The sequence below is a fragment of the Brachyistius frenatus genome, unplaced genomic scaffold (genome assembly GCF_029030835.1).
Source record: "Brachyistius frenatus isolate BFR_SWC_R1_liver_20210118 unplaced genomic scaffold, ASM2903083v1 Contig_50, whole genome shotgun sequence".
In the NCBI taxonomy this organism is placed as follows: Eukaryota; Metazoa; Chordata; class Actinopteri; family Embiotocidae; genus Brachyistius; species Brachyistius frenatus.
In genome coordinates this window covers 1,363,929-1,391,482 of record NW_027210649.1, presented here as the reverse complement: position 1 = coordinate 1,391,482, position 27,554 = coordinate 1,363,929, and the positions used below count along the sequence as shown (strand labels likewise).

The 27,554-nt window shown below is 46.1% G+C and overlaps 1 protein-coding gene across 1 annotated transcript; it reads right to left on the bottom strand.

The window, feature by feature from the left end:
- Positions 1–966: 966 nt before the first annotated feature.
- Positions 967–26,566, bottom strand: iqsec2b (IQ motif and Sec7 domain ArfGEF 2b). The gene is given in 15 exon segments (XM_069704294.1): positions 967–1,226; positions 1,229–2,243; positions 2,558–2,607; positions 2,854–3,039; positions 3,248–3,409; positions 3,502–3,601; positions 3,706–3,831; positions 3,921–4,060; positions 4,303–4,469; positions 4,571–4,693; positions 5,032–5,193; positions 5,306–6,360; positions 6,650–6,967; positions 7,138–7,429; positions 24,759–26,566. Coding segments are annotated over 15 exon segments (4,512 nt in total). The 5' UTR covers positions 25,211–26,566; the 3' UTR covers positions 967–1,062.
- Positions 26,567–27,554: the final 988 nt, after the last annotated feature.

Here is a 27,554-nt window from a genome sequence, read left to right as displayed (position 1 = left end):
TTTTCAAACAGTCAATAACACTAATTATTAAAAGATGAACTGAATGGAAACCATGGTACTATGAAAATAAATCACACTTCACATATCAGAATACCCTTAGTTGTTATGGCGGACTGAGGGAATTTGAATGTGCATATACTCTCTATAATCATGTACAAACATCTGCTGATATAATTAATCACTAATCAAAACAATTATTGGACAATATTCATCATACTCATAGCAGGTATATTATAATATCGATAAAACAGCAAGAAGCTTCAGAAACATTCAAAATATATTATTGTTTGTGTCATTAACTCCCATTTCCCCACAAGGAATGCATTATAAAGCCCGGTGACTCCTGTCGACATGTAAAAGACCATTAAGCAAAAGACTGTCAGAACACCGTGCAGTGGTTTCAGAAGTTTAAGACAAAGCAACAAATCTGAGGTTTTTCTTTAGAAAAAAAAAACAAAGATGCCTGTCAGCAAAGCATAACCTGCGAGAACGGACGGAGACATGAAGCCAAGTAAATTATTGCAAAGTCAAGGGACATTTTTTTGCAACTTTCTGCTGTTCTTAATGCCAAACTCCGCCGGAATGCATTTGGTGGTTCAGTCTTTATTTACATCCTCATGTAAGCAGGTGGACCTCGTATGGTCTCCGATTTCCAGTGTCACACCATCATATCTTGGTACTGTACATGTAAATAGTCTCATACAGACTCAACTAGACTTCAAACAATTAAAACTGAGGCAATATACCTATATATATAGATTTAGTTTCATCTTAAATTATATGGCTATAGACTTTTTTGATTGTGTGTGGAATACGTGTGGAGTTGTGTGTTCATGTGTGCGTGTTTCAAGGATGTGTGCTCATGACGTTTAACTCGAGCCGTGCTTTCTGTCTCCAACTACATGTGTGGGAAACGGAGGTGAAAGTAACACAGGCGAAGCAAACTGCGTTTCCTCTTGTCACTAGCGCTGCTGCTGTTACTCTCTGTCCTGGCAGACTTGGTTCTGGCCCTAGCTCTGCCCACCTCCTCCACTCTATCAGCCCGGGAGCTCCACACCCTGCTCATACCACGGTACTTATCCGGTTGATAGGCTTGGACTTGGAGCTGCCCCCTGTGCCTGTTGCTCCAGCCCCCGTTACCTGCGGCCCCTGCTGAGGCTGCCCGGGGTGCTGGGGGGGGAGAGGGGAGAGAGGTGTAAGAGGGGTAAGGGGGGACGAAGGGGGGGTAAAGGGGAGTGTGGTGGGGGAGGGGGGATGGAAGAGAGAGGAGGGTACTGGGGCAGATACGGGCCGGCGGAGGCTGCGTGATGCGCATTGACGGTAGCGGACGGTAGATTGTGGGGCAGAGTGCCGAATATAAAGTGTGTTTGGTGGGTGGAGTGGCTGGATGGGTGTGGTGTGTGCACGTGTCCGGGATGGGTTTGGGAGTGTGCGTGGGGGTGCGGGTGGGAGTGAGACAAGGTGAGTGGTTGTTTGGTACCAGGGCCGCCGACCCCTCTGATACAGTGTGTGGGCTGCGCATGGTAGAGGGCGAACTGCGGGTTCGGGGAATGTTGGGAGAGAGGAGAAAGGGGGGGGGGACATCCCACCACCATGTTGGTGAAGCGACCCGGAAGCCCATGCTGGGAAAGCTGGGAGAGATGGGCCAGCTGCGGGTGCGGGGCGAGTGGCGGGCCAAGCGGAGGCCGACAGGGTAGTGGGCCTCGCTGTATAGTAAGCGGGGGCACACCTTGCAAAGGAGGCGGGACAGTTTGGACGTGGTAGCGATGGTGATGGTAGTAAGGTGGTGGGGGCTGCACGGTGCCCGCGTGACAGTACTGTGCGTGTAGTGCCTGGATCTTGGAAGCCCCCCCCTCCAGCTGGCACAGAGATGAAGGGGAGTGAGGTGGGGGCCCTCCCGTAGTCGGTGGGGGTACAGGTGCGGGGTAAGGTGGCCCCGGTGGAATAAGGGGCCCTGGTGGTTTGGCGCGTTTGCTGCCGAATAGGGAGCCCAGGAAGGAGCCGCTGTTGTTGCTGCTGCTCCCCCCAGGGCCGCTCCCCGCTCCTGCTCTCTCTACACTGCTGGAGACTCCCCCAACTCCTGTCCCAGCAGTGGTATGTTGCTGCCCCGGCCCACCCCCCACCCCCGATCCGGGGCTCAGGATGGGGCGGTGAGGCCGGAAGTCTTCTGTTCCGTAGCAGCCAGGGAGCACACCTGGCATTGGGTAGCGCTGGTGAGGCTGTGGGCTGCTAATGATGGATCCCTGGGGAGATAAAGTATCATCAGGCTTTAATAAGAGTCTCTGGAGGACTGCAGTACCACCTCTGTTCCTGCTTACATCATCACACACAGGAGATTTTTGTATCTGGACGTTAAAGACATGCTTGGGCAGGTAAGACTGCACATAGCCATGCAGAGGGTGGAAAATGTAGGACACACGCACATGCATGTACACGCACACACCATATATGTATATGTACACACACGGAGCGTGCTTGGGAAGATAAAGTACCAGTGAGGGGAAATGCAAGTCTATTGAGGGTTAAAGGTCAAATCTAGTCTTACATAGAGACTTACTTCCATGGTACTGTCCAGAGAACCAACACTGTTCCTGCGACCACGTTTCCCTGCACCCCACCACGAAGAAGCAGGTTAGCAAAGAGGGAAACATTGGAATGTTTATTCAGATGGAGGTTTTTGTTTTGTTTTTTCTTTGAAAAAATAAGAGTTGCGTAAGCTGAGCCTGAACGTCAGTGAGAAAGAGGAACAGCAAGTAGCAATAGAAACAGAGACCTTAATCGTTCTACCCAGATAATTCCAGCTGACAGTAATGCAATGGAAGTGATCCCGTCTCTATGGTGACAATGTCTCACCTGCCTCCGATAGGTCCCTGAGAGACGAGCTGAGCGCTGTGCGTTTGAGACCCTCACCCACTGAGCAGTTGTCATCGAAACTTGTCCGTCCCAAGGTGCCATTCACAACGTCGCTCTTCACACCTCCAACCACACCCCCACTTAGCAAACTGGGCCGCATCACACCTTTCTGTTTCTCCAGCTCCGCTGTAAATTACCACAGAGGGCACAAGGGAATATTAGATGATAGGGAGACATGGCAGAGGAAAGAATGAGCCTCATTGTGGTACCAGGAAAGACGTGATCAACACTCCACTCTCTCATAAACAGAGCCATCGAGGCGGCCCTTACGTAGTTATCCTTTCTAAAAGTTACAGTATAGTTCACAGGAATGGCCAGCAGATGGGGCACTTACATTCCACTCTGTATTTCTCCATCTCTTGCACTTCAGCAACACTCTCCCTGAGGTCGCTAACAAAGCGGGTGCGGTCCTGCTGACTCGGTGCCATAAAGACAATAAGAACCTTCCTCTCCCCACCCAGGACAGCTGAGGTCAGGCGGATGCCGTGAGGATAGTCTAGATGCAAATAGGGGGATATAAATACTCTCATCACCGTAGAAGATGAATAAGAAGAGTTGAGAGGTGCAAAAAATAAAACTGTTTCTTACATGAGTTCTGGAACATGTGCACTTGCATCTCAACCAAAGGGAAAGATTGTCTGAAACTGTAAGTCACTGAGGTTTTCTTCTTTTGGAAGATTTTGGTCACCTGGTGCCCAACATAAACAAACAGGATAGTTTAACATGGTATTCTAGAAGAAACAGTCTTCATAGATGCCATATCTTAAAAAATGTGATGAGTGTGAGTCTTACCACCAGCAGGTCATTGAAGAGAAAAACCTCTCGTTGGTGCACGCCTGTCCTCTGAGGTCTGTTGGGGTCAGGCACCTCGTAGAGCTGGCAGCAACACACCAGTCTGCGATGGGGAAGGGACAGCACCTACAAACACAGGACAAGTACAGGTATAAACCTTTTACCAACATATTATAGAGCATCATCTGCCACATTATTCAGTTACAAAAGCTCACAGGCTTCTTGCCCACAATGACTCTCTCCACTGCTTGAACTTGGGACACATGGTCATCATTGGTCCGGAGCTCCCATTTCTGTATTCTCTGGTAGATCCCAACCAACAGGTCCCTGGGTATATCCTGACCATTGTCCACACCTGGGAGGAACCGGGGAAAGGAGAGGTTTGAGGAAATATTGTCCCAGCATTGAAACCGGCATTGCACCATAAAAATCTCAAATTACACACGGTGCAACTGATGAAGAAATTCACAAGACTAACAGGAAAGTTCATAAGAAATATCGCAGAACACACTTAGCTATGTTTAAAAGTCCTATTAGTACGTGTATGCTGAGACTGATATGCGTGTCAGTGTATTTGTATTTTCTGTCCAGCTGTACCTCTCAAATTCTTGATGAAATCCTCGAGTTTCATCTTCCTCTCAGCTTTGACGTTAGGACTGTACATATCAGTGTTGAGGAGGATGATGGCAAAGGCCAGGATGAAGATGGTGTCAGGGTTCTGGAACTGCCGAACCAGGGTCGGGTTACACACACAATATCTCTGACTGGAGACAGAAACAACATATTTATTACATAACATTTTAATATTGATGAAGTAGCCAAGGCAATTGAAATCCAGTCCTTTAGGTAGCTATCGGATACACACCTGAAGGCCTCTATTAGCCTCTCCACTTTTTGGGCTTCCCCTTGAACTTTAATTTGAGCCTGGAACTTCCTCAGAGCATCGTCCAGGTCCATTCCCGAGAAGTCCATCTCATCCACCACGCAGCTGAAACACACAGAGTCAGAGGTCAGTGTTGAACCTCTCCTCCTCCACACTCTGGAGACTCAGAAACATTCAACTATATATGCAGAACATGGGTTATATTGCCTGTTATTACATGCATATCATGCTTGTGTGTGGGGGAGGAGATCAGGTTTGCCTCAAGGTTGCATCCATTCACACTTGTCATGAAATATGTGAGCTGAATTATGGTGTGAACATAGGCTGATCTGCGTTTGGAATAACTTAAAAGTTTTTTTTCTTCTGCGGTTACATATGTAGATTCATGTAGATTTGGAGAGCTGGCTTTGTCAACACATCCGCTCTTTCTCTTAAATACTCACTCTAAAACGTCTTTGTTGAATTGTTTCTGTCGGTTTCCCAGAAACTCTCCGATCATCTGCCTGCTGAGGCCTTTTCGCTCCAGGATGAAGCGAGCGATCCCAACAGGAGTGTCCGATACAAAACCTCTCTCTATCAGGTACTGGATCCCTTTCTCTGGCTTCCTGTATTTAAAAAAGAATGACCATGAACTTTCTCACTGCTATTTAACCAGTTACATAGCATGATCATCACCAGAATAGCTACTTAAAGGGTTTCATTAGTGTGACATATTACTTGTTGAAGAGATTGAGGCCGATGCGGTACTGGCGTCTCTGCACCACATCACTGTTGAAGGGTGGAGAGTCCCAGCTGTGGCGGCTCTCTCTCTGGTAGGTCTGCTTGCCCAGAGGAGGCAAAGGCTCCCGCAGGCTGTCCTGAGAGGAGGAGCCTGAGCTGCAGTTGACTGTCTCGTTGGAGTTGGTGGTGGAGTTGAGCGAGTCGTTGTCTCCGTCGGAGCAGCACGGCTGCTCCAGCCCGCCGGGGGGCAGAGCTGTGGAGGAGGAGGAGGATAGAGGGGTGGTGGGAGGCTGCTGCGGGGAGGAGGAGGATGAAGGCGTGTCGGGGTACTGATGGTGGTGGATAGGGTGGTGGTGATGGTGGTGGTGAGCCGCCACCTGGTGCGGGATGTGTGTGGGAATGGGTCTGCCGGGGGCCCGGGTCTGACCCTGAGCGGCCGCCGTGGAGGAGGGGCGGGGGCCGGTGTTGGGGGAGTGTTTGAGGGTTCCCTGAGGGGAGCCTGCACCTACACCAGGTTCCTGCTCGTAGACCAGCTGTCTGCTCAGAGAGCCGCGGTCCGAGCGGTCGCTCATGTCCACCGAGCTGTCGCTGGGCGGCTCGATCGTGAGGAGAGGGAGATGTGCGCCCCTGAGACGATAGTCCCTACACTCTGTACACGGGGTGCTGCGCCGACTGTTACTACTGCCCCCTCCCTCAGTGTCCCTGCTGTCCTCACGCACGCCTACGCCCCCGCCGGGTCCCCAGTACTCTGTATCTGTGCTGCTGGGTGCCCGGTCGAGAGACAGCGGGGAGGACGGCATGCCATCATCCATGTAGAGGGTGACATCACTGTACGAGGTGGCTGTACTGTCACCGTGCATGCTGAGTCCTCCTCCGGCACCCCGGCCTCTTTCTCCCAAACCTCTTTGGGAGGACGGGTTGCTGCTGCTACTCCACACACACTCCCCAAAGTCCTCACTGATCCCTCCGCCCTCCCTGCTGCCCTCCTGGGAGTCATCGCGACCCGCGCGGCAGGTAAGGGCATCGTCGATGGAGTCCGCTAAGGACTTGACCTAGAAGAAAAGAGAGGAGTTGTTATGGAACGCAATTTTTATACATCTAAAATAGATGTCTGAACATTAATTTGTGTATCAAGGGCCAGCTTTCAGGGTCTATGGATGAAAAGATTAGAAGGAGATTAGTTTGCTTGATTTATTTGTTGGATGAGTCCAGTTTGGATATGTTTTTTTTTATTTTTTTTTATCCCTGTTTCTTTCTCAGTCTGTAAAGACCTTCTTGTTATTCAGAGCTATATAACTTTGTATAAGTTCATCATGCAAAGAAAACTCACGGCCCTGTTACCTGTTTGGAGAACGAGTCCTCCAAGTGGGTGTAGTCTCCTTGGCGGTCTGTGTTGGGGGAGTGAGGCGGCCCGATGGCCACGTTGTGGGTGAAGTTGGTCTGTGTCTGGGCCTGCTGCTGCGGCTGTCGCTCATCGAAGGAATACTGCAGTCTCATGTTGGACAGGATGATGCGGCGTGTCATGCGGCTCTCTGAAGCAGAACTTCTGAGGCGCTCAAAGTTCTTGTTCATGCGATACTGTCTGAAGGCCGTCTGGATGGTCCGAGCTGCTCTGCGACTTACAAAGGAGCCACCGTACTTTCTCTCCAACATCTCCACCTGGCAGAGGGGGAGGAGGACAAGGTGAAACATGGATTGGTGCACCCATGATGCCCCACAGAAAGGATCTCCACCATCTTTTCTAGCGCTTATGGCTTCTAAGAAACTCCAAACAACCTCAACCTTTGCAACACAACTCCTCTGAACAACAGTCCGCTCAGCGCTGATACCTTCTTATCCTGCAGATCTGTGGAGAGCTCATAGCTGTCTGAAAGGGCCTTGCATCTCTTGTTCTCCTCTTCCTCTTGCTTGCGGAGGGCCAGACTGGCAGGTTGGTGGCGCGTTCGCAGTGCCCAGGCCAGGCTCGCAGAGCTGGAGGCGGCCACGCACGAAGGGCCCCTGGGACCAGAGAGAGTGCCGCCGCTGTCACTGTAGCGCTCCGAACCCCGAAGGTACGCCGACTGGCCGAAGGAGCTGTCTTTGTGGGTCGCCGTCTCTGGACACTGGGAATCCCCCTCCACACTGCAGAAGAAGAAAAGGAGCAGAAGAATGAGTCACAGGCAGCTTGATTAAATATTATACCAAACATCTGAAGTGTATTAAGTGCAAAAAAAAGAGATTGAATGAATAAGTAAGTGAGTAAATTATGTAGAATATTACTTAGGAACTAATAAGGACTTACATGTAAAGTTGAGAGTGGTGTGGAATAAACCATCTCTTAGTGGACCTCATGATGAATTTATATGACTGGAACTTAGTGCTTTTTTTAAAGACGTGCCAGCCTTGAATCCTGACGACATTCCTTATCTACATAGTGAATTGGTAATCCAACAGACATAAAAAGCTTTCTGTCATCTGTCTCCTTTCTTTAAAAGAGTCGAGAGGATTAGTTAATGTACTACCAAGTTTTTCCAAGCCTGCTAGAGATTACGCATTCTTGTACTCTCCTTCTCTGACAAGCACAACAGTGGTGAGATATTTTTTTTTATAGTCATCAACCACTAAAAACACACTGCTCCACTGCCACAGACCAGAAACACTACACTGACAGGAAAGACCAGGTTGTTATGTCAGCTGCAACGAGGAAATTTCATGACAGAGTGCCTGCAATTAAAATCTCCTCCTACATTCACTCTCACTCAGGCCATTACACAGAAATAATAGCAAGCAGTTAACATTTCAATACTTTTTGCATTCAGCCAAGCAATAATCACAGAACTTATCAGCAATCATATAAATCCAGAAATCCTCCAGTGTCCTGTTTTGACCAGACAAAAATCCAGCCCGAGTCAGTCACTGCGTGTGTGTTTGGGAGAAAACAGTCACATGTTCCTGCCTACATTTCCTCCCTGCGTTAGCCGCACCCCCTCCTGTCAGCTGTGCCCTGTCCCACAACAAGGCAGAGAGTAGAGCCGGGGTCAGAGATGTGTGGGAGTGTTACATTCAGCACGTGAACAAGGCACCACTCTTTGCAGTAAAGCGTTGCTTGTGTGGTTTCTACCTTGTGCATAGTTGATCCTCTGTATCACACATGAATTCTAACAAAAAAGGACTGTAAAGGGGACTTGTCGACGTGACCGTTTTGGTTTTGAATGAGTCATTAAGTGTCCCTCCCTCCCTGAGTAGTCACTGTGTTCCACCGGATCACAGAGACTTCCTGTGTTCGTGTTTAGCTGGTACAAGGAAAGTATTTGAATTTGTTGCGGTTTTGATCGTGTGAGTGATTCTGTTGAAATACAAACACCGCCATCAGTTCTCATACCAAGACTCTGAATGTTTGGAGTGGACAGAGGACAAAACATTGTTCAATGCAGGGAATTTATGGCAGGACATCCTGTGCCTTAAAACAACGCATGACCCGGCTAAATAATTGTTGAGTCTAACAACAACACTGGCCACAGCTCCATTGCGTTGCATAACACAGGAGTCATGCAATAAAAAGACACAATTCTGACACCTACAGGAATACACATATTACCACAGTTGTAAACATTGAACAGCAAAGCTATATATTTATACTGTTTGCAAAGAATTTATCACAACTCTTACAAGCTGTTTTCATTATGAGCAAATCAATTAGGAGCAACAAGTTGCAGCATCCAACTCCATCTCCTGAAAATGTTTGCTTTCTCTGTGCAGTATCACTTTTCATTCCTCCTCCTCCGCTCCTTAAATAGAGAAACTGAGAAGAGGGAGGGGGTTGCTTGGTGACGGTTGCCGTGGGACCTTAGTAGGCGGTGAGGCAGTTGTTAGGATGAGAAGCGTAGTTGCCATGACGATGTATTGACTGTTATCACCATTAAGGTGGGTGTTGAAGATGCTCCACAGGTTGTGAATGACAGTCTACATAATATTTGCTTTGTTATGAAAACAGGTGAAATAACATATTTGTAAAGAGTGACTCATAAACACATTGTATCATCTGAATTTGTTAGTTTATAAAAACTGACACCTAAATTAATCAGTACTAAAATAATTTGAGTAGCTATTTATATATTGTGTTGCATTAACTCCATGAGTAGAAAATTCTGTGTAACTCAGAGTTTTGTCTTCTTCTTCTTCTCCTTTTAAGGGATGGAAAGTAGCCACATGAGAGCCTCTGTGGGGCCAACAGGTAGACACAGGCAGGGACTCAGCCTCACTGTAATTTCCTGCTGTGCACATCAGCAGGAGCAGATGGTATTTTCATTCAACCGAGTCAGACACCTAAAATACGCATTGCAAAACAACATGAGGGAGCCACAAGTCTGGTTTCATACATTTGTCTTTGAATATTTATATCTCATCCCTAAATTCTTAAAATGTTTTATAAATTGAATCTCTTCACAACTCAGAAAGGGGAAGAAAAAAAAAAAATACAATTCTCACATTTTTTAAACTGTCACTGAAGATCATGGGGCAACATTACACACTGGGTTTCATTTCCATAATATGCAGCTAGATCTGTGTAACTATCACAGATATTAAGATCTTTCTCTGAGCATATGGGGAAAAAAAATTCTGTCAACAAATTTAGTAAAATATTTGAAACAGATTAAATACACTCCCAAATCCAGTCAGTAAAAGCTCCACAACTGTCAGACTAAAATGAAGAACCTTGGTCTCCATGGATAAGAGACACTTAAGACAAGTTTAAAACACAGCAAGTGTCCTCATCACCGAGCCATAGCGTGATTTGAAAAACGTCAACATAAGTTGACATTTTTACTTGTGCCAAATCAAAACTGAGAGAGTAAATAGCAGCCTTATAACAATGAGTAAATAAACACGGATGTTTTTGAAGTAGCCCGAAAAATTCTTGCAATTAAACTTGAAGTAACAGAAATTAAGTAAACCATTCATTACAATTACAGAAGCACTCAAAAGCCTGCTTGTTGATTGTGCAACGCTCTGCAGCAGGTTGTGTTTTTACAGATGCCGCCTGGTCCCGCTACAAACTAACCTCCAGGGTGGAAAAGGGTTAAACAGGACTTTCACATGCAGTAAAGAGCCGGGCAGTAAAATGTGGTGAGAAAGCAGGTGAGGATGATATTCGAGTAAAAAAGTTTGTTGTATAAAACATGAGTGTGGCCATATCGCAGCTGGCATCTGAATCTCATTATTTATGTAAGAAAGCCTGTATCCCTGTTACAGTGCCAGAGCAAGGTTCTCTCCAGAGGCTGCTTCATAACGACCAGTGCCGACTTTCACTACCTCCAACCCATTTAATTGCAGCTGTAACAGATGGCGGGAAGCTAATGAACAAAAAAGTGATTGCTGATAAAGGATAAAAGAAGTGGGCAGAAATTAAAGAGAGAAACTGAAAAGTGGGAAGTACAATGTCAACTCCACGCAGTTCCCTCTGCCTGCTGTCCTTCCATCATATAATATTGATGGGCTGACAGTGTGCGTGTGCTTGCGTATGAAAGAGCAGCAGTTGATTTGACTCGGCTATCGAACCCGCAGCAGGACAGGGAGGCTGAGGGATTAACCTCCCTGCTGCCTGCCGTGAAGATGCCAATAATTGCATTGATCTGTCTGTTGACTCATTTCCATCCAAGCATTGACTCAGTGTAGTTATCTCATTCCCTCTTAATCTCTTTATCTGGTGTGAATTGCACCCAATATACATAATCCAGGCAAGATAAACGAGGAGTAAGAGTGCTAAAAAGAAAGTGCAGAAGGGTCGTCAGGAAGATCCCAGATGATTACTTTGCTGCAGGTTTGATGTGATAATATTTGCCTTTAATCTGAGGACGTAAAGAGATTACAGTGAAATGAACCCACTGCCAGAACAATCTGTATTGTCTTTGGCAAATGTGATTCCGTTCTTTCAAATGGCCGAACTACAAGGACACAATCAAATCATTCATGGGTCAAATCAGAGCATTCCTCCACCGCCAACACTCTCCAGCCATTTCACTGTGTCAAGCTGCGTGAGCTTCCCATCATACACATATCTAATGTTGAATTATTTCTGTGACCCAGACCCTCCAGGTCAAAGATCACGCAGGCGCTGTGGTTCTCAGAAGATGCAACACCATATATATAAACCAAGGTAATGAAAAAGTGTTTGCAGAGCTGCAGAGTGATGCAGCTGAAAAGCGGTGGTGTTTTGTAAGCATAAACCCTTCAGATAATCTCTGACACTGACCCAAGACAGAATGAAGAAATAACTGTTGCATATACACACATGGAGACGAAATAATGTAAATGTTCGTAGGAAACTGACTTTTTCTCCTGTAGTCTGCTTTTTGACATTTGTAGACATCAGTCTAGCCGATTTGATCCTCTGCAAACGACAAGTGTTTTAACTAATTCACACAAGCGCCGGACTCGTGCTTAAAACATGTTTGTTATTTGGCTCTGCTTTGTTTGCATTTCCTGCAGAGTAACATTCATGACAGTGTGGCAGATTATCCTCTTTTAAAGGTATGTGATCTTCAGGTATCTGTCAGGAGCCCATATATCATCCTTCTTCTTCCATTTGTCAGTTTTCTTAAATCATGTCTTCTGTTTTAAAAACATATGACACCTGAAAAAAAAAGCCCCTCATTCATTATCAGGTTTGTTTTGGTCGTCTGTCTGTGATGGTTAAGTTACACTCCAATACGCACATCACTGCCATGTCAGCCGCCACCACACACACACACACACACACACGAGAGAGTAGCAAGGAAAGTCATTGCTCACTGGTGTCAAACTAAATGCTCTTTTGGGACAGTTTTAGTGAAAGAAAAGTGAAAAAAAAGCGGAGTTCTTACCATGCTGCTACTGTCAGAGAAAGGTCCCACACTAACTGGGGCAGTGTAATAACAAACACACCCTCTCTCTCGCTCTCTCTGACTCTCTCACTTTAACACACACACACACACACACACACACACACACACACACACACACACACACACACACACACACACACACACACACACACACACACACACACACACACACACACACACACACACACACACTTTCTCATTGGCTCTTGTTCACCCTGCAAAGCTGTACAGGCTGCATTCTTGACAATCTTTTGACAGCTCTGAACTTCCCCGTCCCTGCCAGGCTTCTCCAGGCTCCAGGTCACTGACACGTGCACAGTCACTTTTATTACACAACGCCAAACCAAACAGAGGCACGTCACGGCAACACAACTAACAGGAAGAAACACAGAGACACAGAGACGAAGAGCATTTGTTTATTGCAACATCAACAACAAAAAAAGGGAAGTGAGAAAGGAAAAATATTTTATATTTTTAAATTTATGACGAGACACATTAGCGGTGAAACTTGATGTCTGTATGGTCTACGAAAATGTAGGTCAAAGAGAGACACAGGCAAAGTGTGTTTAGTTGGAACAGTTCAATTAAGGATTATTAATGAAGATGAAATAGATTAGGAAGAAAACTGTTATTCAAAAATGCATAAAAATAACAGTAACAATAATAAGAATATTAATGATAACCCTTTGTATTATTATTATTATTATAAAAATTATTGACTCTACGTGTCAATTGAGCTCAAATTACACAACAACTTTATATAATTTGCTTTCAAATGAAAGATTGTGCTCCTGTGTAAATTGAAACAAGTCTTGAATAAAAACTAGGTTGATTTTCACCCGAACTTGGAGACATCACATTCTCATCCAAATAAGCTGATCAGGCAACAAACAAAAATGTTCTGAATACTGTGTGATCTGCAGTGAAGCGCATTACCGTTGAAAGGTTATGCGCCGCCACACAATCGATATGTCGCTGAAAATAGAATTTTAATAATTACTTTTTGCATTTAGATGAGACTAATGTGCTCGAGGTGGAGATGAGGGAGGTGGAGGATGTGTACGAGCTGCATTCCAGCATGACTGAAAACAAAACGGAACAATTACAGCAGCAGCGCATACGTCACCGTCAGACATGTTGAAAAGGAAGAAATAAAAGTGTGTGCAGGAGCTAAAGAACTTTATTTCTTTTTTCAGAACGCTAAATCAACAAGACTTCAAGGTTCATGAATAAACACAATAACAGACAGGAGAATATTTGTCAGATAGAACAATCAAATAAACATGTTTAAGAAATTCCATACAATGAATGTTGTTGTTTTTGACATCATACAGGCTAAAGCTTCTCTGACATAATCGCTGGAGACAGATGTGTATGGGAATTTGTACAGATAACAAATGGGGACTATTGTGCACATCCAAAATGACATGACTCAACTAGTGGATCCAGGACAGGCATGACAGTGATGAGCAGATGATAGGGATGTGTCCTGACAGCTTCATGTGGTTGCAAGTGAAGAAATAAATAGCAAAGAATACAGAGAGAACGCAACATTAAGATTCCCTAAAGTGTAAATTAGCGCACAAACTATACAAATCAAAGGTATCACACATACAACAAAAACTGCATGCATTTCTATTTTTTTTTTTTTCTGCTAAAATGCAGCATGGTTTAGTGTTTTTTTTGGTACACAGTGAGGTCTCAGTTTTTCTGGCAGTATTAAAACAGTGATGGCCTTTTTTTTCCCCAGGTAAATGTGCGAGTGAGTCGTTGTGCGGTCAGTCACACCTGAGCTCAGCGAGAGGAGGGGCTACTGCAGCCCGAGGCAGAACAACAGAACTGATGGGCGCCCGCATCCTCACCCTCCTCTCTTGGAAAAGCAACATGGGACACAGAAAAGAAACACAGGACAGAAGGCAGACAGACGAGAAAAAAAAAAGAAAAGAAAAAAAAGAGGACAGAGAGTGAAAAACAGTATGAGACACAGAGAAGCAGAAGAAAGCAAAGAGCAAATAGGTGGAAACTAGATAAAGGCTACGAGTGGGTGGCAATTTAAAGTTAAAGGGCCATAAGAAGTTATCTTTATCAATATCTTCAACACACTGCACGTCAGAGCTGTCTAATACCATTAGATGGCAGTGTTGGAGCATCATGAGCAGATGTGTCAGTATCAGTTGGAGGATAAATGAGAGAAGGAGAGAAAAGAGGGTGAGAATTCAGCAGGTTCACATGTGACTCAGTCCACCTCAGTCCCATCGCTTATTGAAGATGACTGCTTCCTCTTGCTCTCTTTGAGGGAGCTGTGTGGTTTTTTTTTTTTTTTTTTAAAGCTGGTAAGGCGGCCTAACTCCAGCTATTAGTCACACCTGGGAGTGGTGGGAGACTGAAGCACAGGCTTTTAATACGGGTGGAGGGAGGTAAAGAGGAATGAAATGTAAAGAAGGTGATGAGGAAAGAGAGATCGGCAGGTTGTTGACAGGCTTTGGGATTATTGCAGGTGACTTCCTTGGAGGGGTTTTTATTTTAATTTCTTTGTGTACTCACTGTAATCAGGCCTCACGGTGGCCCTTACCTGTCCTCCTGCTGTAAGTTTTGGTCAGTGGAGGGGCAGCAGTACTGATGGAGACTGACGAAGCTGTGAACAGTCAGACTGGTGGGAAACATAGCGGCAAAGGCAGCACTGCTCACTGCCGTGGGAGTGGTGGGAGCCGAGGTGGGCTGCCCTGAGATAGACGCAGGCCGGACACTGACAAGGAAGGAGCAGAGATGGACGACAGACGCGCGCACACACACACAAAGATACACACACGCACACACACACACACACACACACACACGCACACACACACGCACACACAGAGAGAGAGAGACGTGGAGAAAGCAGAGAAACACAGACACAGACAGTCAGCAGAAAGCAAGAAAAGAGACAGAAAGAAAAAAAAGCATCTGAAGCTGCACGTTGATAGTGACAAATCATAAAGCAGCAATGGCGGCACAAGGAATGACACATTTAAAAGGAGGAGAGAAATGTAGACGTGTGACAGTTTGTACAACAACAAAGGTGACTGACATCATGTAGAGACGCATCCTCGGATACAAAACTGAAAGTAGACGCCTGGCAGATACAGTAGATTGCAGGTGGTGTAAAAAAAACAACCTGAGGTGGCATTAAAAGTTGTTGAATAAGAGTTTTGTTCGCAAAGACTCCAGGAACTCTGATGGATTACATAAAGCTCTATACTGGTCTACAGCGGAGTTCTTCTGTTGGCTCATCCTGCGTGAAAATGGGAAACCACTTTGTGTAATGCACGCAGAAGTGCACGTATAAACACAAAAGCCTCTCCGCTAGCCCCTGTGCTTTGGCAGGAAGTAGAGATGCTTCATCTGCGGATTGTGAGTGAGCAGTTTGAAGAGTGAGCAGTGGTTGAGATTAGCATGTAAATGGCTGGTTTCTCACTGGAACCAGCTGCTGTCAAGGACATGCAGATCCTGTCATTTTAGCATGGGAACACTCTCAGGGCCGCGCTGAGAGAGAGAGAGAGACAATCAAACGCGGCAAAGTGAGGGAGCAACACTTCAGCAGTTCACTGTAATTTAGCAGCTTCTTTTATGGCCAGATGTGCAAGTCAAGGCAACCCAGCAGAAGTTATTCACTTCAAGAACAACAATTGTGACAAAGACAACTTCATTTATCAGAAGATACTTTGGTTAAGGGTGAAAAGTTAGATGTTATTCCCCATTTTTATTACTGTAAAAAAATCTTATTAAAAAGACAAAAACACAAAACCAACAATGGGTTGATCCTACAAACAATCAAATCCTGATATAACTCAATCCTCCGTGCCACAGAGCACCAACAACTATAATAAACACAACATTTACGAACACGTTTGCATTGAGTGACGTGTTCCATTATTACTACGACCACAGGTACTTTAGTTTATTTTGAGTCCAACCCACATACAGCCTCTCACTGCCGTAAATACTCTCTAACACACCAAATCCACAGCTGAAAATAGTCCCCAACAAATATAGTGTTTACTCCTTTTGCTAAAAACGATAGTGTCCGGCTGATTTAGGAAATAACTAATCCTTAATGTAATTAAAATTATATTCTCGAGGCCATTTGTGAAAACAATGTAGAAGAGGTTTTGTGCAGTGAGGAACGTACAGAGAGTTATCACCAGAATCCGCAGCTTCACATTTTCAGTGAATATAGAGGATTATTTAGCCACTAAGGACCAGTAATGGTTTTACATTCACCAGGTGGACAGATACAAGACTCCACATAAATGATACTGTTGCTCTACAACTGTTGGAGGCGCAAAAACCTAAACGTTTCACAATAAGTGACACATAAAAGGTGATGAAATTACAGCCCCCGTTGATATAGGACTTTCAGCACCGACGCTGTTACCAATTAGCCGGGCAAGTCTTTGCTGTCTGGAGACCCTGTTAGCATTAAGGTCCACGTAGCCACTCTGAAGGGCTGACCAATCAGTGATGGCATTTAAGTGGTCAGCAATGGAGGCAGTGGTACAGTTTCAGTGCCCAACGTACGTCATATGGTGGTCAATGCTGATTGGTTATAGGCTACTCCAATAGGTTAAAAATGAACTCGAGGTCTGGGTCCATTAGGATGCAACAACTGGAAACAGCCCTTGATGGAGCGTGGCCAGACTCATATTCACACAGTAAATATGGGCGAGGTATTAATATCAGGAATCAAATAATAACGATAACGATATATCGACCAAAATGTGGTTCAAAGTCTTGTGACAAAGATACGTAATGGAGGGAGGCCATTTTACAGTTTAACGATAAACTTTATTGTCTAAAATGGCATCAGTGAACTTCACTAGAAACTTAATACTTATACATAATATTAAAAACACAAATGGAATCATTTCTAAAGTATCCCGAGCATCTTGTTCTGTAAAAAAGTTGTCACATCAGACAACATGTACGCTGATAATGACATATCTGTGATAGGTTCGGACTCTAGGTGAAATGTCCATGTTGTGTCTACTGCTTATTTCCACTGCACAGAAAAAGTTTTATGTTCTGTTGAAAACAAACGGCTGAGAGACACAGCAGGATATCCTGAGAGAAGGACTAATATACTATTTATTTTAGGGATTTTATGGGATTAGTTGACAATAACATGGGATTTGGCTGACAACAACAAAAGTGTAGATTATCAACAGCCTCATCCTTTAATCCCATTGATGACAAGAAATTCAAACATAATTGATATCTAACAGGACCGACTCTGCCTTTTTAACGCCGGCTCGGTCAGAGGAGGCACAAACACTGAGCAGCAGGGCTGTGAGCAACACTTTAGGGGAGCGAGAGGTAAAAATGAGAGCGTTTAAGGATACAATCATGGAGGTGGCGCGCTCTTTTGCCGAATTCAGATAACAAAAAAGTTCCAATTACACGAGAACATATATCGTCAGAGGCTAGAGGAGAACGGGGAACGAGAGCGCCTTCCTCATTCCTACTTATAAAGATTAAACCGAGGTGACGAAGTCAGCGACTTCATAAAACAAGACATTTCTCTTTATTAGCTCTCTGTAACACAAAGAGAGGAAATATACGGAACAGATGAACCTGATGACCTGCCCGGCTTCGGATGGAGATGTGCAGAGAGGCAGAGGTGCCGTTATGTAAGTCTGAGCCATACTTCGTACACACAGTGTGGTCTTACACTGCCAAGATTTGTATTTCACCAGCAGTAAGTAAAATCTCCTGTTAGCGTATATCCCCTGTGAGGCGAGTGTTGACAGGCTCATCTAGAATATGATTTCTGCTTCATGAGCAGTTGCGCCTGAATCCCAGAGTGCCATAAAAACACACACACACACACACACACACACACACACACACACACACACACACACACACACACACACACACACACACACACACACACACACACACACACACACACACACACACACACACACACACACACACACACACACACACACACACACACACACACACACACACACAATGCCCCAATCGTCCTTTATTCTACTTTGTCACACACACACACACACACACACACACACACACACACACACACACACACACACACACACACACACACACACACACAGTATTCGTACATACACAGCTCTCTTTGTGTTATTAGCAGGCCCACACAGTATAACACGGTAATAAAGAGATGAGCTCAAGATGAAATCAAACCACCACAGGTCAAAAGTGAAAACCGAGAGGACGCAGGAAATCCGGGCTAAAAGAAACACTGGTACATCGGGCGAATGTGTGAGGTGGCGTGTATTTAAAGCAGTGAGTTGACAGAGGCTGGAGGCAGGAAGGAGGAGCGGGTGGAGAGAGAGAACTACATGAGAGTGGGAGAGGTTGAATACAGAGGAGGGCAAGGGTGAAAATAATCAAGAGAGGAGGAAGGGAGGCGAGAAGGACGGCGAAGGGCGAGGAGGAAGGTGGAAACGCAGCGATGGTTGGAACCGGTGTTTCCTCGAACCTGTGCAGTGTGGCATGGGGGTGTCGCGTGTCGGTGAGTCAGTGTCTATGTATAGACGCAGCGAAGGAGAGTGGGAGCGAGGCTCACATGCAGCAATCACAAAGGAGGCATTTCAGCTGCACTGCTGTGACGGGTCTACATGCCACGGCGCACGTTTCAGAAAAGCAGCCCACGGTCAGAGAGCGCGAGCATTTATGTCCACGTGGCTTTTTCCTGGGAGGAGGTTGGTGGGGGAGGGTTGTAATGTGAAAATCTGTGCGAGCCACTCCAAACTGTGCTTTAACTGTGTTTTTTTTGTTGTTTTTTCTTCTTCTTTCCCCCCCCCCAACCGTTGTCTATGAAATAAGCGTGTGGGAGCGCACTGCGTCATCCCACCTCCAGCGTGTGACCCGCCTGACTCCTGCTGACAAACAGAGATGTTTGATAACCACACATGCTGCGTTGTAGCCTGAAGTTGAGTGTGTTTCATGTCCCCCCCCCCACCACACACCACACCACACCACACCTTCCCCTCCCACCACCACCAGCAGCTCTTCCACAACCTACCAACCAACCCCCCCCCCCCTTCCCTCCTACCCCCCTTTGGTTTTCCACTGCGAGCTTGAGTCTCCTGCTGCTTGGCAACAGTACGGACTGCCTGTGTGGGCGTTTGGCGTTGAGTGCCAGGCGAAAGCACTGACAAGGAGGGGCACAGTTACAGTTACGATTCAACTACCAGGCACCTGCTGTACCCTGTGAGTTTGCATGCACGTGTGCGTGTGTGTGCGTGTGTGTGCTCGTGCATAGATAGGTGTGTGTTTGATGTTTTTAACTGGATATGATTCACCCGAATGGAAAACAATTAGACTTCATTTAAATGTGATGAAGGGGATGGAGAAGGAGTAATTCAAGGAAATGATCTTCCTGCAGCTCACCGAAGGAATATTCTGTAAACTCTGAAGCAGATCTCGGGGCATAAAGCATGACTAATGTTTTGCCGGCCAGAGAAGTCACAACCCCAACTTCTCAGAGACGGAGAACCAGTAATCTGTGATAAATAAATTGTTGCGGCACTCATCCGTCTTCAATACGTCTCCTCCGTCCCCGTCAAGCCGTCATTCAATCCTGCTTCTGTCTTTCACCCTGCTCCTGCTCCCACTCCTACCCTCTCTTCACTTCTCTCTATCTCTCCGTTCTGCGTCTCTCGCCCACAGAGTTCTTCACAGAAGAGCTAACAGCGTTCCCACGGTAACCAGTCTCCCTATTCTGCTCCACAGAACGTGTTTGACAAACATCCCGCCTCAAAAGTGCCACTTATCTGCATTTGAAGGGGAGAGACTATGAATAAAGTCAAACTCACAGCTGGCCAAAGACACCCTGTGTTCGCCGAACGCTGACCTGCAGAGTCCAGTTTGAAAAGAGGAAGAGCTACGATGTGTAAAACTACTAATGCTATGTCAAGGTGGGGGGGGGGGGGTTTCATGATTAGATCCTCCAGCGATGTTTAATCCACCGATGACTGGACGGCAGCTCAGCACTCTGCTCTCCTCACTAATGACAAGGCAAAACCCCTAATCTCTGCGCTAATTTACCCCGGCTGGTGTTTTATTTGGACACAGCTGCCATTTAAAACAAAGCAACAGAAGCGGCTCCAAAGAGGGGCCGAAGAGAGGAAGGGAAAGGGGGAAGAGGTGTGTCGGCATCAGGATACAGGTGAGGGGAGCATAAACGTAATACTCAAACTATCCTGAAGGGCAGCTTTACAGTTTCCACAGTCACTATACTGTGTCTTTTTTGCAGCACCCAACGCTCCAAGAAGAACATCTCACTTCCTGTGAAAAAAGCTTTACATCACAGCTCGTCTCCTCGTCTTTTCAAGAAAAGTCACGTCTGATGGAATCACGAAAATAGAGTGTGAATGAAAGACAACCGTGGATGAGTAGGCATGGAATATGAATGACAGGGGAAAGGTCGAGGAATATAACAATATCCTGCCTGAAACCATTTAATATAACAGATAGTAAACGTGAACAATTTATATTGTAGTCTGTCTGTCGGTCGGTCTACTGAGATAAAACCCTCTGTTGCCTCATTTGTATTTTTGTTTTTGTCTGTATTTTTTACACTGTACGCTGCCAAGAAACTGTTCAAAGTAAATGAAGATCATATATTTTCTACATCGAATTGCTAACCCCTCATAACATATCAAATCAAACCGTAAAGACCACAAATCCACATGCCTTTACATGTAATATACATGCCAGCAACAAAAAAAAAGCCAACGTCATTGGTCATTCTGCTGTGGTGCCCATTTTTCACTCGGCTCGTTCTGTTTGAAAATACGAGTCTTTATAAATCCTCCGTCAGGTACATAAATGAATAAGAGCATGATTTTTTTTTTTTTTTTTTCCTTTGCAGGCACTGTATGAAGCCATGAACAATCACTGCACTCAGAAATGGCAAGTAGAAGGCAAAAAAACACCACCCACATACAATTGCCTCCCACGCACGCGCGCACACACACACACACACACACACACACACACACACACACACACACACACACACACACACACACACACACGCACGCACACACACACACACACACACACACACACATCCATCATTTAAATTTACGTCAAGCTAAACTGCATCACGGCAATCTTTGGCACTGTTGAGATATTTTAATTCTGGGCAAAATGAAACATTGTTTAATCCGCTACGTATCTCGAGATGGAAAATGTAAACACGATTGGGATCTGGGGTTTCTGGAGAACTCAGCAGCTGCAGCTTCACTGCATCTCTTCCAGAAAGTCTTGTCGCATCCGGAGAGAATAGATGACCTCCCATCACATCACATCACACCGCATGTTTGCAGCAGGTCAGTACAGACTCGGCCGAGCTTACCCACACATTTGCCCGAGGCCAGTTACGAGTTGTATCTCTGCTCTCTCACTGACTACTGCATGTCGAATATTTGTCAAAAAAGCTCTGATGAATGCATATTATGAGCTCATTATTAGCTCCACGGAGGAACATTCAATCAGGAACAATAGCTGCGCTTCAGTTAAATGCAGGGGGGGAGAGAGGGGGGGGGGAGCGAGTGAGCGCAGAGGGGAAGGGAAAAGAGAATAGCACAAAAGTAATTTCTGCAGCTTCTCTGAGTCATATCTGCAGCAGTGGGAAACCAAAACAGCGAGGGGGAGAGAGTGAGTGTATGTACGTGGGTATGTGAGAGAGAGAGAGAGAGAGAGACAGAAAGCAAGGGAGGGAGGGAGAGAGAGAGAGAGAGAGGAGTGGGGGGAGGAGGGGGTGTAAAGGGGATGGGGTTATGTGTAGTAAGGGCGATGTGAAATTAGCAAAAAACAAAATTGAGCTTCTTCTGAAACAAAAGTCCATTACTGTTCTCCCTGAAAAGGAATTCGTGCGAGTGGTGAGAGAGCGTGGAGCACACGGCCCGAATGTCCCGCGTGGTGGAGGGACGGGGGGACGGTGGCAGCTACAGAAAGACGAGCGGAGACGCAACAGCATCTTCAACGGGGCTCCGTGGAGCTTCTCCCGCTGCGACAGTCCGAAGCGGAGCGAGAGCGAGATGGCACATGTCTGTTATATAACAACAACTGCTCTGAGGAGCGGCACCGCTGGGGCTGTCGCCAGGACCTCGAGCTGCCCCTGCGAGCTGCACGAGCACGGCTGCATGTATGCAGCACATAACGAAGGAGACGATCTCTCACCCTGACGGCAGGGTCACATTAGCTATATAAATGATGGACGTCCTCCGTGGTGTCCAACAACGCACGCTCGTAAAAATTAAAATAAAAAGACACTGCAAGAAGGCACACGTATATATATATGCACAGCGGTAATTGTCACCCCTGGGCCAGTCGTAATTATAGTCTGGTCACACTAATTAATCTCTCATGCGCTCGGTGTCTACCCGCCTCTCCTCTTTCACACATTGTTGTGCACTCACACCAGCGCATACATTATATAAAGATGCACTACTTCACAGGCTCGCACAAAGCGCACTCGCGTGACCTCTGCCCAAAAACAACAACAACAAAAAAAACATCTGCCGCGCTCACAGCGAGCTGCGGCGATGCCCTCAACCCCGCTGCTTCTTGGAGGAGGGACTTGACGTCAAATATCATTTCACATCCCCCCCCCCCCACACACACACACCTCCTCCTCCTCCCCGAGGCCTCAGACTCACATTGTTCACACTGCCATTAACAGCAGGAGAGGGATGGAAGCGGGGGTAAGGTTTGGGACAGCTGTTTACAAGGCGCCGCTGGGAGGACGGAGAGGACAGCAGCGACTTTTTTGGTTTTGACGCTGCTCCTGCACGCATGGCTAATAAAAGCAGGGGACGGTTTTTATTCGGGCGTCTTTGTGTGAAATCAAAATTACGGGTTTTGTGGAGCCACGGAGAGACACGATGGAAGAGACGAGGAGTCCTGCTGGAGGGACCAAAACTAATTGGACCAAAACAAAGGCAGCTCTCTGAGCCTTGCCTTCTCTTGCCCAGACTTCCCTCTCATTCCTCCCTCCCTCTCTTACACAGCCTGTTGACAGATGGCGAACCAGTGTGTGTGTTCCACCTTTTTCTCTTTTAGATCAAGGCCCGCTGAGTAAGGTCGCTCACTCACTTTCCTCCCCCCTAGTCATCTTTTCCCTCTCCCACATCTTCCTTCTGTCTCTTCCCCCTGATATGAGCCGTATTTAACGAGTCATGGGCACCAACGAAGAAGAACTTAATGTTTGTATCTGATCCATTATCAGAAGCAGAGTGTTTTGTCACTGACCTGAGCTAACAGGCCAGTTTTGGGTGTGGGCTGAGTCACAGCCAGACATGGACAATATGCCTCTGCCGTGGCGGGTGACTCTTTATTAAATGTGACACTTCATGTGATACGCTCGTCTGAGCCTAGATCCAAAGTCAGCGGCAACCTCTACAGGCAATTAACAGGGGAGGATCAGCAAGATCTACATTTGCAATTCATCAGTGCATTTAACACCCACATAAATAACTAATATGTGCTTCTGTGTAATGACTAAGTCACCCGTGGGGACGGGGAGGAGGGGGGCAGACTGTGGAAGAAAAGACGGCAAGGAATCGATAAGGGATTCGGTCAAATCTGAATCCAAGGCTGATAAGAGGATTGGGACCACGAGGAAACAGATAGTGAGCAAAATCCAGTAATAACTGTGGAGATGATGGTGTGTTGAGAAATGCATATGCACCAGAACCAGTGGCTTCTGTTGCCAAGACTGCAACCATTTATTTCTCTGTGTACTTTTTTCACATGAATTGCTGCCTACTCACGAAGCTTAATGCTTCCAGAACAAAAGCCGACTCTATCTGTGCGCGTGTGCGTGGTTAAGTAAAAAGCGAGGACAGATGCACTTGCTGTTTGCCAAAGCTGTGTTTGCAGCACTCTAACTTCAGGACAGCCTTGAGTTTTAGGGAAGAGGGGGGGGGAAGACAACCCAACAAAACAACATATCTCTCTTCCCGACCGATCAGCCTGCAGTTCAGAGCGAGGAAGAAAAGAAAAACATACTTTGAGCAAACTGTGGGCGGATTTTCATACATAAAAGCTTCACTGGTCCAGATAGTTCAGATCATCAGAAAGATTTTTTTTTTTTTTTTTTTTAAAAGACCCTCCTGCCTGGCCTCAAGTTTTCCTCAGCGAAATACTATGCAACTCCTACACACACTAGACCGAGATCATTACACAAATCAGACTCTCTTGCAGGCAAGAATTGCAAAGAGCATGCTGAAATAGACACCTTGAGCACTTATCACTCTACCCATAATCCTCTGCATATTTCCTCATGGTGGTGTATTAAAATATCCTTCTTAGGTTTAGTCCCATTACTGTGAGGATTATCTCTGATGGCTTGAAAGGCTGCTGCTCCATACAGCCTGTCATTATGTGGGCTTAGTTTCTGAAATGTTCTGTCACACTTCACATACTCTGTGGTCATCGCTACTATTTAGAGCTGCTCGGACAAGATCCCTGACATTCCTGTGATTTGACATGAAGCTAGTTTGAATAGGTGGAGGCCTGTGTGTCAGAGGGGAACTTACTTTCTGCGTAAGGTGGAGCTGTTGTTGGTGTCCGTGCTGTCGGTGCGTTCCAGCCGGTCCCGCTCCGTGGTGGAGGAGCTGCAGGAGAGGCCTCGGGTCAGCCTGGTGTGGGTTCTCCTCTCCCTGCTGGGCCCCGGAGCTGCGGTTGGTCCAGCTGTCACCTGAGACGTTGAGGTGCTACCGTTCCCGCCGCCGCCGCTCCCGTGATGGCTGGCGAGGGACAGGGGCTGGCTGTGGTTGTGGTTCTGCTCGGGGGTTTCCGACCCAGGGGTGCACGGGCTGCGCTCCTGCCTCAGGTCCTGGTTCTCTTGGCTGACCCGGTCCAGCTGGCCCTCCAGCTCCTCGATGCGCCGGCGCTGCGTCTCCAGGAGCTTGGCCTGGCTCTCGATGATGTTGTTGAGTTCCAGGAGGTACTCCACGGCCCGGTTGGGGCTCTCCGGGCTGGTCTCCATGGTGGGAGCCCTTCCTCTGGGAGGATGACCACCACCAGCCTCGGTTTCGACCCCGTGGGGCCGAGATCCACCCCCCCCCACCAGCCCTGATGAGTTGGGGGGAGGGAAGGACCAACGAAGGCTCTGGTGAAGATTAACTATCGTCTTCTGATGTTCAGAAACAGGAAGTCACAGAGATGAAGAGGTTTATAATTTCAGAGCGACTACATGTCCCCAAGGATGAGGAAAAAAATTTGCATTATAGCATCTTAGTGGCCATTAAAGATGTCGCAACGCCAAGAAGAGAGTTCAACGCTCAAAAAGAAGCTGATGACACTGCTGATTGTCTGATTTCCTGAAGTCACAGTCATTTTGAAATCAGCGTGGGGCAGGTCAAGAGTTTGAGGCGTCATGATTAAACGTTAAATTATAAAAACAGGCTGAGATTGTCAGGGACAGGAAGGGATAGAGGTCAATATTGTCTAACTGAGGCTTTTTCTCATGAACTTCCACTTGCTTAGATGTCTATCTGAGCAAATAAACACACAGAAGATCAAATAGAATATGAATTTATCCACCGACCTGTGACATATTCTTCTCATTAACTCTGCTATCAGCTTCTCCTTAATTAGAAAACATCAACTTCAATCACTCTTTGTCGTCTTTGACATACAGGGGGAAGGGGGAGTTGGGGGGGGGGACAGGGGGGTGATGCTAGTTATGATCTTCCACTAATGATCAGGCGTTGTCAATCATTGCATAACACAAAAAATTCTGCTCCTTCCCACGTTGAATATCCCCGCAGTCTATCATCGTCGCTTTCAACCCATGATTTGACGTGTCTTTAAAGCACAGAAAGTGAGCAGAGGTGTCTGACGAAGTTCATTCTCCAAATCCAAATGTTCCCCCTTCACGTCCGCCAAAACTACATCCCGCTGTTTTAAATTCAGATTAAATCCCAAAGTGTGCGTCTCTGGTCTTTTTCATCCACGAATGGAGCCCAGTTTTCCCTCCACGTCACGCATTCACGAAGACTGACCTCCGAGATTAAAACTTGTCACCTCTTAAAGAGAAAAAAAAAAAACTATCCGGAATATTTTTTGGACAGTCGTAAAGTCTCGAGACGCGCTGTCAAATCTTAAAAATGCACTTTAGTGTGTGTGTGTGTTGCTGTCGACGCGGATCTAATGTCGGTCTGAACGGGCAGTCAGCGTCCTTTCCTACTTATCTGAGTTGGAGCTGTGGCAGGTCGGTAATCCATGCGGCCGTGTGGCGGCGGGGCTCCTTTGAGGTGGCGCAGAAACACGGAGGTTTCGCTCCTTGAGCGTCTGAACCGCATCGATGCGTGCAGCTTTTCCTCTCTGGAGCGCAGCACTGTCCAACGAGCGAGAATGACTGGTGACTTCCGGGTAAGGCTTTCAAAATAAAAGACTAACTGTTGAGCAAAAAAAACAAACAAAAAAAAAACAGCCAGAGGACTTTTACACAATTGCCTACAGGTGAAAACAAAGAATGCATTTAAAGGAAAATATAGTGAATATAGTAAATAGTGATTTTAAGTGATGAATTACGTTTTTTTTGGTATTGTGTCATTTAGACAAGTCTCATGGACTCACAAAACATTTCTATGCATAAAAGATCAGCCAGATGCATCCATTTGATACAGTACCACAAAAATACAGTGTAAACAAGTGAAAGTAATTGCAACCAGGTAATGCGTAAACTGCCCAACTAATTTAGATTGTATTGCAATCTCAGTTTAAATGTAACTATGACCTGAATTAGATTTGAGGTTTTACCTTAAAAATCTGTTTTGATATCTGAGGCTATACTGTACTCTTATACATTAAAATGCTTTTTATTTACATCTATCTCTCTCACACACACACACACAAAGCTCGTTTCCCCCCCAGTAGAGGTCAATGTGGCAGCCAAGTGGTTTGCAAAGTTACCTCGCAGCAAAAAAGTTCTGGGTTCAAACTTTGACTGGGGTCGTTCTGTGTCAAGTTTTTACGTTGTCTGTCTTTCTCTGATGGTCTGGCAACTTGCACCGGATGTACCGAAGCCAGTTGGAGATGCTCCAGCCCCCCTGTGATCCTGCAAGGATAAAACAGTCATAGATAATGGATGACTGGAGATTCAATTTCTCCATTCGTTAAGAATTCAAAATGACTAAATAATCCTTCTTCCCTTTTTTCTGGGCTTTGGAGACAAACACTCATCTAAACAGTCATTTAATGACTTCTACACTAGAATATTTCAGCATTTCGCCTTTCCATTTCATTGTAAAGTGACCCTTTTAGTTCTTCATAATATATTGTGCAAAATAAAACTGGACTCACTTTTGCCAAATCACACAGCTCAT